We start from the raw sequence: 13,570 nt of genomic DNA on the forward strand, positions 1-13,570 counted from the left end.
CCCTCCAGCAGCAACTCAAGCGCTGGTCTGTCCAGCGTCCCACCCAGACTTACACCTGCTGATACCTGCCCCCAAACCTCAGCTTACCCGCTGGCTGGTCCTGCTTGGCGTTTGCACACCGACGTACACACCCACCCCACACGCGTCGGCCCCGGTCTCTGCGGGTGCTGGCACCCCGGGCTCACAGGCCCGTACGGTCCATGGTCTCCACTCCGACGGCTGGTGCTCAGCCCTCGGTGCTCACGCGTGGACACAGAAGAGGGGATCCCCAACCAGGGGTGGTGTTAGAAGCAGAGTTTAATAGAAGACAGGACAGACGGCGCTGGTCAGGCGCCATGGACAGACAAGCATGTTGACTGACAGCGTGTTTACGTGTGACCGGACCCTTTCATCCCCATACTCCTCTGGTTTCCCACACTTTTGCCCCCCAGTCCACCCTGATCCCTCCCATTCCCAGCCCTTGCTGCCTCCCCTACACATCCCGTAGCGAATGCCACATGGTCCCAAAGCGCTCTTCCCAGTGTGCCGTACTGGCTGTCCCCCACCTGGTAGGCAGCATCTCGTGTGGCTCTGCGAGGAGGGAGACCCACTGTCCTCAACCCACTTGGAGGTCTTACAGCTCACCGTGGGCTGGACATCCTCCTGGGACAGCCCAGGGAGCAGCCAAGCTGAGGTAGATGATGTCCGTTTCTCATTCCCTGTCCACCGATGCCGTCACCCCATCACAGAAGGCCACCAAATTGGTCAGGCACGATCTGCCCTTGGTGAAGCCATGTTGGCTGTCACCAACCACCTCCTTGCTCTCCATGTGCCTTAGCATGGTTTCCAGGGAATCTGCTCCATGACCTTGCCAGGCACAGAGGTGAGGCTGACCAGCCCTGAGCCTTCCTTGTTCCCCCTTTTAAAAATGAGGTTATATAACTTTCTATCACATAAAGTGATGTGTTAAGGAAGCAGCTGTTTTCTGTGGTTCAGGTAGGTCACTTTGCCAGAACAAGGCCAGGTGATGGCTGAAATCCTTATTTATGTTGGGAGACCTGAGGGAATTGGGCCACCCAGAGGTGCTGGGACAACACCACTGCCTCGTGCCGGGGCCAGGCAGGAGAGCAACCCTTGGTGCTGATCTGAGTTCAGTGGGTGCCAACATTTCTCGGAGCACCCATGGCTCTGAACACACACTGAGAGCCACACCAAAGTCCAGCAGACCTTTTGGCCACTCTAGGGAACTGGCTTTGTCTTCATGAGCCCCAGCCCTGTGCCCTGAAGGCCAGGCCCAATCTCTCCTGCCACAGGTCTCCTTCGGGAGATTGCCCTCCGTGCTCCATCACGGATCTGCTTCATCCTGATGCCGTAGATCAGGGGGTTGAAAGCAGGTGGGATGAGGAGGTAGATGTCAGCCAACAGGACCTGGATGTGGGGTGGGAGCTCCTGGTGGTACCTCTCCATGTACATGGAGAGCAGCCCAGGGATGTAGAAGAGGGCCATGACGCAGAGGTGCGAGCTGCAGGTGCTGAAGGCTTTTTTGCGGGCTTGTGGGGAGGAGAGGCTGAGCACAGCTCGGAGGATGAACACATACGAGAGGGCGATGAGCAGCGAGTCGAAGCTGCCCACGTAGGTGGAGACGGAGAGGCTGTAGGTGTTGCTGAAGGCAGCATCCCCGCCGGACAGTTTGAGCACGGCCATGTGCTCGCAGTACGAGTGGTCCACGACGGCCGGGCTGCAGAGAGGCAGGCGGCGAATCTGGAAGGTGAGGGGGCTCATGAAAACCACAGCCCTGAGCAAGGCAGCCAGGCCAATGGCAGCCACCACGGGGCTGGTCAGGATGGACAAGTACCGCAGTGGGTTGCAAACAGCCACGTAGCGGTCAAAGGCCATCGCCACCAGCACCCCCGACTCCATCACGGAGAAAGCGTGAACAAAGTACATCTGCGTAAGACAAGCATCCAGGCTGATGGCAGAGGAGTGAAACCAGAAGATGCCCAGCATTTTGGGGGTGATGGAGGTGGACATCACCAGGTCGATGACAGCCAGCATGGAGAGGAAGAGGAACATGGGCAGGTGCAGGCTGGTGTCAGCCTTTATCACGCACAGGAGGGTGCTGTTGCCAGCCAGAGTGACGAGGTACATGATGCAGAAGGGGATGGAGATCCAGCGGTGCAGGTGCTGCAGCCCCGGGATGCCCGTCAGGTGCAGCTCCGGCAGCGAGGTGTTGGTGGGACGCAAGCAGGGCATGGTGGTCACTGTGGGAGCCTGAGAGGGGAGAAGACACAAGGATGGCCATGCCCTGGGTCACACCAAAGGTCCATCCAGCCTCAGGTCCTATGTGCAGCATCAAAAGCAGACCCTCAGGGAAGAATATAGAAATTAAACACACCATGAGACTTCTTCTGTGCCTTCCCAGCTGCCAACAACCCGAAGTTGAGGGACTTGCTGGACTGGATGTGGTTTTTCCATTTTAATTAACCCCACCCCAGAAACCCATCTAGCCTCTTCTATGCCAAATTTTAGCACCCATGCTGTCTTTTAGCAAGGAATTTCACAAACTAATGGCACCTTTTGTGAAATAACCCCTTCTCTTTCTTGCAAGCCTGACATTTGCTAGTGTCGTTTGAGGACCCATAGCTCCTGTATTAAAACAGGCAGGAGTTACCTCCTCCTTCCTCCACATGCCACCACGAGATGTGGAAGTAAGTAAACCTCAGAAGATAGAAGTTTTATTCCAGACTCGCAGGAGAATTTTTAACCCCTCCATCAGTGCCAATATGTGATTTCCCATCTTCATCTCCCATTTGTCCTGCTCGGTATCTAGAAGGATGAAGCTGAAAAGGACTTTCTGGATCACAGAGCTGCTGAGTGCCTGTTGCTGTGGGTGTGACAGCTTACCTTACCCAGGAAAATGATAGTCAGCATCCCGGGATATTCTGCTTTCACTGACAGTCAGCATCCCAGGATATTCTGCTTTCATGCATCTGCTGGGAGACAGCATCAAACTTCCACCCTGCCTCAAAAGCTGGGAAATTGCCTTTGCTTTCCCCTCTCAGTGTGCTCCCATCCCATTTCTGTCACCTCTGAAATGAAATATGATTACACTTTTCCCTCCCTGGCATTTGCACCCCAGTGTGTCGTGTCCAGAAAGCATCACGTTATCAAGGGTGGATCTTCCCAGGCAAGTCCGAATGCTCGCTTTCCCATCATTTATAAAACATATTCACAGATTAAAGTTACGTTTCCAAGCAAATCATACTCTCAGAATTGCTCGTTCGGGTAGGATGAACGTGAGAGGCAAAGGACGAAGCTGGAGGTCTGCAGATTGAGGTGCATCATGGTGGGCACTTTATGGAAATGTCCTCTGAAAGGACAAATCAGGGGTCTAAATCCCAGAAAGAACAGGAGAAATTCAGTCCGGGCTTAAAGAAAATTTCTCCAAAGGTAAAGACAGCAATGCACTGATGAAAATAGAGCTGCAGTGCCCCAGGAGACTGACACTTCATTTTTCCAGAAGAGCAAGCAGGACAAAAATCTGTTCGGGATGGCCCTGGTACAGCCACCTTGCGTTGGCAAAGGGTGCTGGATCAGATCAGGTTTTGTTCGTGTCTGCTCTGTACGACTTCTGACGGTGGTCCATGGAGCAACTGCAGAAACATCTTCAACGACCAGACACAGACATTGCCCCCTACTCCCCCCACCCACGCATTCCCGCTCCCGAAAGCAAGCAAACAGATCGGAGGAGGATAAATCCACATGCCTGCGGACAAAGCCTACCCTTAAATCCATCCAGCTGTAAAGCAAACTCCCTGAAATGACAACGTGCACGCTGGCCTGAGAATTTTCTGTTGCAAGAAGCAAGGTTGCCTCAGATGTTTTTCAAAACTCACTGTGGTTTTTTTTTTGGTGGAGAATGTGGTCAAGAAGCACGGGGCTGGAGAGGTCGTGGGGCCCCTTTTCCAGACTCTCTTCCCTGCTTCTGTTTAAAACCTGTGCACTGATGGGTGGTCTACCTGGCTTTCTGCTGCAGACTGGTCCAGACAGATCAGCAGACGTACCCGACTCACCCGGCCCCACGGGAGCGGTGCTGGCCAGCCCGGCTCCCACGGGCTCCGTTGCCCGCTTCTCCGACCCAGCGGCTTTCAGCGGTGGGAGCATTTGTATGTTTGCTGAGAGGAATTCCTGGTGAGCCTGTCTCGTGGCTCAAGAAATAAGTCCACACGCACAGGCGTGGAGCTGACTTGCTAATTTACTGACTAACCTCCTAATTCGGTGTGTTTAATTAAGAAGATGTTGCTGCCAATGTCCTACAGTGCTCATAACCCTCACAATATATTGAATTCTTCCTCATCCTTTGGCCCTGCAGCCTTCCAAACACAGGTCCCCGAGCTTGGCATCGCCTCTTTACGGGATGCTGACTCTTTTCAGATGTGAGTGAGGTCTGGGTCTCCTTCCATGGTCTGTGGGACCGTGTGATGGAGCTCCTGGCTGTCTCCTTCCTGCAAGTCAGGGGAGGGATGTCCTGTTCCGCACTCGTGCTTTGCATCCTCTACGGCAACAGTAGAAAGAGTGCAGATGTAAATAATTTGGCAGACCAATTCATAGAACCATAGAATAGTTTGGGTTGGAAGGGACCTTTAAAGCTCTTCTAGTCCAACTCCCCTGCAAGAAGCAGGCACATCTCCAACCAGATCAGAGCCCCGTCCAACCTGGCCTGGAATGTTTCTGGCCACTTTGACATAATTGAGACTAATTTTGTGTAACCCAGAAGGCACCCAAGGGCAGCAGCGTCAGGAGACACTGAAAGAACTGGGTTTATACCTGCCAGCTTGGGTTTGGCGGTCACCACAGTTCTTTGTAACCCTCCCCTTTCCTCTCTAGCTTGGTGCAGGATACGTGTGGGACCTCACGCTTCCCTTCGAGACCAGACCCAGGGAATTCCTGCGCCCCGATTTCCATGGGGCGAAGGCACAAGGAGAGCTGGGATGGTAAGTCAGTATCATAGAATCATAGAATAGTTTGGGCTGGAAGGGACCTTTAAAGATCATCTAGTCCAACCCCCATCATCTAGTCCAACCAGTGTGTGGTGTTAGGAGATGAGTATTCATCACAGCTAAAATCAGGTGCAGGTTTTGCTGAGGAGAACAAGAGGAGCTCAGTTCCTGTTCTCTGCTCCCCTACTTTATAGAATCATTACGGTTGGAGATGACCTCCAAGATCATCAAGTCCAACCATCAACCCAACACTGTCATGCCTACTAAACCATGTCCTTAAGTGCCATGCCTACATGCCTACACATTCTTTGAACACCTCCAGGGATGGTGACTCCACTGCTTCCCTGGGCACCCTGATCCAATGCTTGAATTGCTTTAATCCACACTCCTGCTCCTCGCCTCCAGTGCTCGGAGGTGACCCTCCTACAATAGCCCCAACTAAACTAAAAACCACTTTTTTTTTTTGTTTATGTCCCTGTCCTTTGCATAAGGAGGTCTGCAGAAAGCAAGGAGACTTGCGCAATTGCACTCCCCAGCTGGTCTGCGCATCGCATTCCATCAATTCCTGCTCTCCCAACGCTGCACCGAGCATTGGTTCAGGGGCAGGAGTGATGTATTACCCTCATGCAGTGCGGCATGTGCGGAATTTCATGGTGTCCAAAGAGGAGAGCCAGCTTGCGAAAGCCCCAGAACCACAGAAGTAGGATCTCACAGGAGTTTGGAGGCAAACGGAGACTTCTGAAAAACTGCAGCTTCCCAAAGCCCCATTACAAGTGCCTGTGTGCTTAGGGAAGAGACACAACAACAGGAATTTAGGGAGTCTCATTAAAATACTGGGAAAAAAAACCCCTGTAGAGCATGAAGTACATGGTGCAGAATGGGAAGGCAATCCAGAACTGAGCATCCTTCAGCCCGGGGACTCCTGTCGGGACGAAGGACGAGGGACTGCAGCGATTTGCGTAGGACATGGGGCACTGCTGCAGAGGGGGAGGGAAGCCGCAGGAACAGCTGGCGAGGACGGGGAGAAGAAAGGGCTGTAGCACGCACTGCTATGGACTCCAGCCACTCCTCAGGCACAGATCTGTGGTCGTATCCTCCTGCTTCTTATCCAGGTACACTCGGTCCCATCACCGGCAAGATGCAAACACAGATGGTCTTAGGCTGAATGTATGGGAGTTCTCTTACCTCTCCTCCCGTCCTGGGCTGGCCTCTGGCTGCTGTCCCCATCCCTCCACTCCTTAGCTTGGGAGTTACAAACTAGAAGTTGAGTACATTTGGTTGCCATCAATACAAAAAACTGAGATGGAAGAAGACTGAAATACTTTGAGGAGGCAGCTCAGCAGGACTGCAGTCACTCACACACCTCTGCAGCCATAAATCACATCCTCTCCTGGGCTGGTGTGTCCCACCTTGGGGAATTACAGCAGATGTGTGTTTGCAACATCAACATTTGCTACCCAGAGCATTTTTGCTGCGAGAGGTGATGCCTGTGGAAGCATCGCATCGATCCCATGCATCCCCCAGCTGCGTGCTCTGCTTCAGGCCAGCACTGCCAGCTGTGGGTTGTCCCTGCTGGACCCCAAATCCCAGCCACCTTGCTGGAGTCCCCCTCTGATGGGCATCCCACCTACAGCGTCCCTGTCTCCTGCATTGGGAAGGAAAACCACTGTCATGGCCAAAACTCTCCTGAGGCTGTGGGGCCAGTCCTGTCCAGCACCAACCGTCCCACAGTGCGTGTACCCCCTCACCCTCAAGCCCAAAGAAAGAAGTGCTGTGAATTGTCCCTGTTTTACCACAAAAACAGAGGCACAGGAGGGTTAATTTATGGCAGTATGGGAATTAGATGCGAGTTTCTCAGGCACTGGTACCCTGTTTTCCCCAGCATAACAAGGGCCAGACCTCATCTCTGCGGCTTTCCAGACATTTGACTCCCTCGACCCCTAAATAGCTCCATCTCTCCTCCAAGCCGCTTCCAGTCCCCCACGCAACACAAACCAACAGGCATTTCGGTTTGTTTCTAGTCATGGCTATTTGTGATGTGGCCAAATTCTGCAAAGCCTGCACTGTGAGAGCGCTGCCCGGACAGCGTTATTTATAGCAGCTTATTGCACAGAGGACTCTGTTTGCGGTGTACTCGGCTACCTCGGCTGTAAATCCAGAGCCACAGCTGGCACAAGCCAGTCCAGCAGGAAACATGTCTCGTGCCAGAATTGTTTATCTGGAAAGGGCAAACACATCCTAGGTCCTGTAATCCTCTGCTTGGGAAAAAAGCAGGTCCTCCCTCCCTGCTCTCCGTCAGAGGTAATAGATCTGCAGATCCTCGTGCTGTTCTGGCAGCGGTACCCGTGTTTCATCTTGTATGATAAAGCCATCCAGATTATTAAATAATGCTGTCCAACCGGCATCGGACCCGGCTTTTACTGGGTCCTTCTCATGCATGCTCACAGCGCCGTGCCAGGTCTGTTCCCTGGTAGGGTCTGACTCCTTGCGTACAGACAAGCACATGAAGCACCAAGGAAGCGACCTCTTTAGCTCCGTCTCTCTGAGCAGCCTGTTCGGGTCGTGCAAAGACGCTGTCCCCACTGCACCTCAGCTTCATCCACCTTACACCTGACCTCCTCTGCACCTTGCACGTCCTCCTCTTGATGTGCCCAGTGGCCACGGCTCCAGTGTGCAATCAAAGCTGCGTCCGGACCCTCGACACACACAGGGCGACAGGCGTCTAGTGCCACGTCCCAGCCCCACACCAGGCATCGCAGCTGGAGGAGCTCCTCCTCCATCTCATCAACCCCAACCTAGCTTCGCATGGACCTCTTGAAGCTACCACCAACCCCCAAGCACGATTGCAGTTGCAGCCTACGTACAAATGCCACGTCAAGAAGATGTTGTGATTTTTGGCTATTTTTGAGTTGTGCGTGGGAGCAGCCCTTCCAGACTTGTTGCTCCTCAAGTGAAGCAGTGCCTTCACACTTCTCTTGACATACTTCTGGGATTTTCTTTGTGCTCCACTGGTGCAAAAAGCTGACAGAGTTTTACGTTGTGGAATTAAGTAGTTCAGTATCTTGTAAAGTGGCAAGTTTTACTCGTTACAGCAGTCAAAATCCAAAAGATTTTCTAGAAATGGGGAACATTACCAGGCACCTTGACGTAGCTTGCTGTGCCCCATCAGATTTGTTGCAAATTTATTGCACTTTATTTTTAAACAGTGAAACGGATGAAATCATTAAGTAATTCTAAATTACCCTCAGAGAACGAGCTGGTCAGTGTTGAACAAAGTGCAAAAGGAGCTGAAATCTTTGACTGCTGCACACTGGCAAAGCTTCCCTGACTTTGTAAGGAGGGAATAGATCCTGGTGCCTGAAGCGGAGATTTTAACTCTTTCCTCGCTCATTTTTGTCAGCTCTGCCTCTCTACTGCTAAGCAATAATTATTAAATCTACCAGATTTGATGCGCTTAACATTTTGCGCCATTCTTAGACACTGTAGATGTGCCAGCCGTGCAGCCTCAGCCTGTGAAAAACATCCACCCAGCGCCTTTTGCCAACCACGTGCTGATCAGACTGTGCTAACGGCCACCTGATCAGTGCAGCCTGTCATGAAAAAAGCAATCCCTTGAATTTGGGGTTTTAGGAGAGCTAGAGTAATGATCCCACCCATACCCCCTCCCCAGTATCAGATCAAAAGTAGTTTCCCACAGATACATGCAGAACCTGATCCCCCGTGTCAGAAACCATATGTTTTCCCCAAATCACCCGTTTCAGAGCATTTTCAAGCCTGTACCTCACTGGGGTGCATGACTTCTCCCTTTCCATAAGGAAGAAGAGCAAATTATTACCTTCCTTGTGGTGTTTGCCATCCTCCTCGGATGCAGGTCTTCACAGGCTGGGTGAGCAGATGCTGCGCCTGTGAGTCTGCAGCTTGTTTGAGGTTGATTTAACCAAGGAGCAGCTTCCAGCCAAATGATTAGTACTGTTGCAATTAACCTATTTGCAAGGAAGCAAACGGAGGTTGCGGGTGTCCAACTGGCAGTTCTCCTCCGTAATACGCACTTACTGTGGGATGTCTAGAAGTAATGAAGTAGCTCATTAACTCAACAAGAGACAAAGTCACTTAGACGTGCTGGCATGTCTGCACGGTAGCTTTGCTGGATTGAGTGATTTGTATTTCACCTCAGTTTGGCTAAAATGGGAACTTGGCTCAGAGCCTGGCACTATGCTTAAGAATACTGGCATAACATCAGATTAAATGAAGAAAAAAACCCAAACCATCCACCCAGCTCATCTAGATGATTTAGATGTGACCACGGCCACATATACATCACCTTCAAATACTGTTGGGTTTTTTTTTTTTCTCTCTCAAACAACAAAGCAGCCCCTCAACCTGCCAAAAGGACCCACATAGAAGTATTTATATTCCTTAAGGAACCCGATCACCCTAATCACTCACTGCTGGGACTTCAGAGACATTAATCACCACAGAGGAGAAACTGCTGCGAGGGAATTGCCAGGAATAGCAAGGGTTTGTAAACAAACTCACGCCTCTTTCCCACTGCATGGGTTATGTCTGTCTCAGCACCAAATGGATCTTTGGTCCACAAAGGGGGAAGATTTTTATCTCTGGGTGGGCAAATATCCCTCTGGGCATGACTGGCTTGGTACACGCGAAATGGTGCATGTGTTCTTCAGGCTTGACCCTGTGTAAAACTCCCTTTGGATTTGGATCCTCACTCCTTCTGGGGCAGCCTGGATCCTTAGGGCGGTATTTTAACATCACCTTTCATCTGAGGACCCCGAAGCATCCATGAACTTCAGTGTAAATCTGATCAGAGTGCTGATCTTTTGGACCCAGAGGGGTCTGGAGCACTAGTCTGATGAGGAGCAGCTGAGGGAACTGGGATTGTTCAGCCTGGAGAAGGGGAGGCTGAGGGGAGACCTCACTGCTCCCTCCAGCTCCCTGACAGGGGGGTGCAGGGAGGACGTGTTGGTCTCTTCTGCAAAATAACGAGTGATAGGACGGGAGGAAATGGCCTCAAGCTGCGGCAGGGGAGGTTTCGGTTGGATATGGGGAAAAAATTCCTTAAAAATTTCCTTAAGGAAACGCCTTAAGGGTTGTCAAGCGCTGGATCAGGCTGCCCAGGGCAGCGGTGCAGTCACCCTGCAGACGTGCATCGTGGCCCTGCGGGACAGGGTTTAGTGGCCGTGGTGGTGCTGGGCTGACGGTTCCCCTCGATGATTCTGCAGGTCTCTGCCAACCTTAAGATTCTGTGATTCTATGATTCTGTGATTCTGTCCTTGTCATCTCTGAGGTTGGAGGTCTTGTATGAACCACACGATCAGTATCTCATTTCCCTCACTGCGGGGCTCGGGGACCGGCTCCCAGGGTCGTGGGGAAGAGCACAAACACCCGTGAGCGCCGGGATTTTTGTCTGTCTCTCTGTCCTTGTATGACTTGGAGGTGATTTCTGTTGGCTGAGTTATTTATTGATGTGCGAGGCTGCTGCAGATCTGATTCATAGATCAGTACTGCAAATACAGCACAGAAAAGGAAAGAAACCCATAATATTTCTACTGAATTAGTGTCTCTATTTTCTTTATTTCCTCCAAATCCTAGAGCAAGAAATGTGTTTATAAATCTGGACTATTGCAAGTGGAGATTCCCGTTCACAGTGTCGAATCTCTGCGGCACAAGAGCAAAGCCTGGCCGGTTTTTCCAGTCTGTCTGTAGCTGTCGCATCCCTGGCCTGGCTTTTGCAATCGCAGCCCAGCTGGTAAGAAATCCCCACAGCCAGCAAGCTCCTGTTGTACGTGGTGCCTCCTCGCCCACACTACCTCGAGGGTCACAGGGGCTTGTGGGGGTCTCTGCTTCCCCCAGGCTGTCCTCAGCAGAGATCAGAGATCTAGGGAAGGGTGTCAGTCGGGATGTGATGAAGCTTTTTATGGAACCGGTATACCCAACGTAGCAGAGATGAGGGATGATGGGAGAACATTGCAGAGCTGCATGATGAAGTGATAGACTGGACAGTAAAATTCAGTGTAGATTCATTAAATCTGAAGTGCTCTGGCAAAACACAGCCCTATTTTTGCGTAGACAATGTTGTGCTATGAGCTGTCCATCCCCACTCAGAAAAAGGCACCTTGGAGTTACGGCTGATGACTCCTTGAAAACATCAGAGTGGTACCCAGTCATTTCTTCACTCCAGACTCCTCTTCTCTCCTTGTTATCACCGCAGGTTCCACTCAGTCCCCTCGGTGAGGCGATGGTTGGTGCAGGTCGGGGTCAGCACACAGCGGTTTCGGTCTGCCACTCTGTCCTTCTCACTCATTTCCAGTGCTCCAGCATGATGGGTCCGTCACTGATCCAGCCGGAACCACCTGTATCCGGCACAGGGCATCCCCAGACCTCCCTCCCGGCCACCCCCGCAGCCCCCCCACCACCAAACCCTGCCACCTACACCCGGGACACCTCCCCACAAATACCCTGAGCTGCTGTTCACAAATGCTGTTTTGCTTCGTGTTGTGTGGGTAATGAGTTAATTTGCTGCTAATCCAGGAAATGAAGCTCTTAATCAGATTCACACTAGAAATTTCTGCTTCCACAAAGTGGTATTTATCTGTTCCTTCCAAAAATAATTTTCTAAATTACAGGCAGGGAATAAAAGCAAGAAAAAGAAGGCACTGTGTAAAAGTAAATAGTAGAGGAAAGTGTTTTATACTGCCTGTCTCACTGGGATGCACTGGGATGCGCTGGAAGGAAAGGAACAAGTCCCAGCTAAACGTTAACTCCTGAAGAACTCTGACTCCACCCGTAAAGCCATCAACCTGCTGAGCTTGCGTGTCCTTTTATTACAGCACTAGTGCTTGATGCACAGAGTGTATTTGCTCGACAATTTGCGGTCATAAATTACTGTTATTTGTGTTGTGATAGTGACTGAGAGCCTGCCGGGGGCTGAGGCAGCACGCTGCGTAGTCAGAGAAAGGGGCACGTTCCCCATCCCCAAAGCTAGCAATCTAAGTCAAGAAAGGGCCAGGACTGGGTGCAGCTCAACGGGCAGCTCTGTCGCTGGAAATTTTAATTAAATTCAGGATCCTCCTCTGTATCTGCTTGGTCCTCACCCCGTAGATGATGGAGCTGAGCACGGCGGGTACCAGGACATTCACGGACTCGCACCCCGTTGTGCTGGGCACTGAACAGTCACCACGGCTGGAAACATCTGCACTTCTGAAGGTTTCCTGATAGGGTCTGTCACAGACACAAGGTGCTCGCGGAGGAAGGAGGCGGTGGTAAATGCTTTGTCCCACTGCAAGCAAACACGTTATCTGACACAGAACAGAAGTCTCTGGAAAGGATAAGGACTGTAAGTTTAAGTTCCACGGGACTTTGAAGGTAACAGCAAAAAATTGCCGTGCCAAGTCCAAAGTGAGGGTGCTCCTGCTTGGTCTAAATTCTGCAGTCCTGGTGTTCACAGTATAGTTTGTCGATTTGGACCACGCTGTGCTCTTGTCCTCTCCCTCCTCGCCACCAGCCCAAGAGTGTCACAGCTTCCTACCAGGATGTTGACCAAAAAGTAAGGAAGCATACACAGCACCAGTCTGTACCCCATCAACGGTGGGGAACAGGCAGCTGGAGGCTCCCCACAGCTGTGGACAAAGGGATCTTCGCACTACCCACCGTCTCTGTACCCCATCATGGTCTTACAGGCAACTGGAGGGTTCCCAAAGCCGTGGACAAAGGGAGCACCACCCCACCCTCCATCCCTGTACCCCACCCTCTGTCTCTGTACCCCACCACCCTCCATCTCCATGTCAAACTCACCAAAGAATCAAAAAAATTCTCAAAATAAAGTTTCTGACTATGAATCCATTGGCTGGTTCTTTTGCTTTCTGCTCTTTTTTGGGAAGCGTTTGGGGATTTTTCTTATTGTCCTTGTTTCCCTGTGTTTAACCCATCTATCTAAACGCGACACCCCCACACACACAAATACACAGATGTGAGGTGTACCTGTGTATAGATCAGAAAGCTGCACAGAGGCACAGGGAAACATTTCACGCAGCAAGATAAAACTAGGGAATGTTCTGAATACACATTTTTAGCCTTTTTTTTTTTTTTTCTTTTTTTTGCCAGTGCCTCAAAGCTGCCTTCACTCCCATTTTTCGCACTCTGCCAGGAAAACCTACCTGTACGCAGTCCCGTGGTGCTTGTGCTCCCCGAAGAGCATGAAAACCAGCCGTGCCTCCCGGGGCGGGACCCGTGGGGTTTGCTCGGGCTGGGTTAAACGCGGCTTCCCAGCAGCGCGTCAGCCAGGGCTGCTCCGTGTCCGCCGCCGTGACCCGGGTAAGTACAGGGTGGGCTGCTAGCAGAGGACAGGATGGAGATGTCCCTCCTCTGCAGGGACAGTTTTTTTGAGGGCTTGCATCAAAACAAGAGTTTACAAAGATCTCCAGCAGACACAACAAACCAGCGTATTAGAAAAGCGCTAGGAGAAAATTTACTAAATATTTTTCTACTTTACTAAATATTGCTTTTGATCTCATATATACAGATGGGCTTGGTATGAAAAGCCGCCCTAAAAACCGACCTTGGTCAATAATTTA

General features: G+C 51.3%; 2 protein-coding genes across 2 annotated transcripts in view; both read right to left on the minus strand.

The window, feature by feature from the left end:
- Positions 1-367: 367 nt before the first annotated feature.
- Positions 368-8,926, minus strand: LOC104475410 (olfactory receptor 52K2). Its single transcript, XM_086743266.1, has 2 exons — positions 8,815-8,926; positions 368-2,250 (listed from the first exon to the last, which is right to left on the minus strand). Exons 1-2 carry the CDS (start codon positions 8,833-8,835, stop codon positions 1,219-1,221), a joined length of 1,053 nt encoding a protein of 350 aa, XP_086599392.1. The 5' UTR covers positions 8,836-8,926; the 3' UTR covers positions 368-1,218.
- Positions 8,927-11,513: 2,587 nt separating this feature from the next.
- LOC104485679 (olfactory receptor 51G2-like) overlaps positions 11,514-13,570 on the minus strand; it is a 34,909-nt gene continuing 32,852 nt past the window's right edge. The window contains 1 exon segment of the mRNA XM_010128098.2: positions 11,514-12,139. Within this exon segment, the coding sequence (XP_010126400.2) occupies positions 12,020-12,139 (120 nt within the window). The 3' untranslated portion in view covers positions 11,514-12,019.

The sequence above is a fragment of the Chlamydotis macqueenii genome, chromosome 1 (genome assembly GCF_036417535.1).
Source record: "Chlamydotis macqueenii isolate bChlMac1 chromosome 1, bChlMac1.mat, whole genome shotgun sequence".
Taxonomy (NCBI): Eukaryota; Metazoa; Chordata; class Aves; order Otidiformes; family Otididae; genus Chlamydotis; species Chlamydotis macqueenii.

Excerpts from the sequence above, each read along its gene's own strand:
- LOC104475410 (XM_086743266.1), bottom strand. The coding sequence starts at position 8,835 with ATGGCAAACACCACAAGGAAG. Across the intron at positions 2,251-8,814 it reads TGGCAAACACCACAAGGAAG|GCTCCCACAGTGACCACCAT; the intron begins GTAATAATTTGC and ends CTCCCCTCTCAG.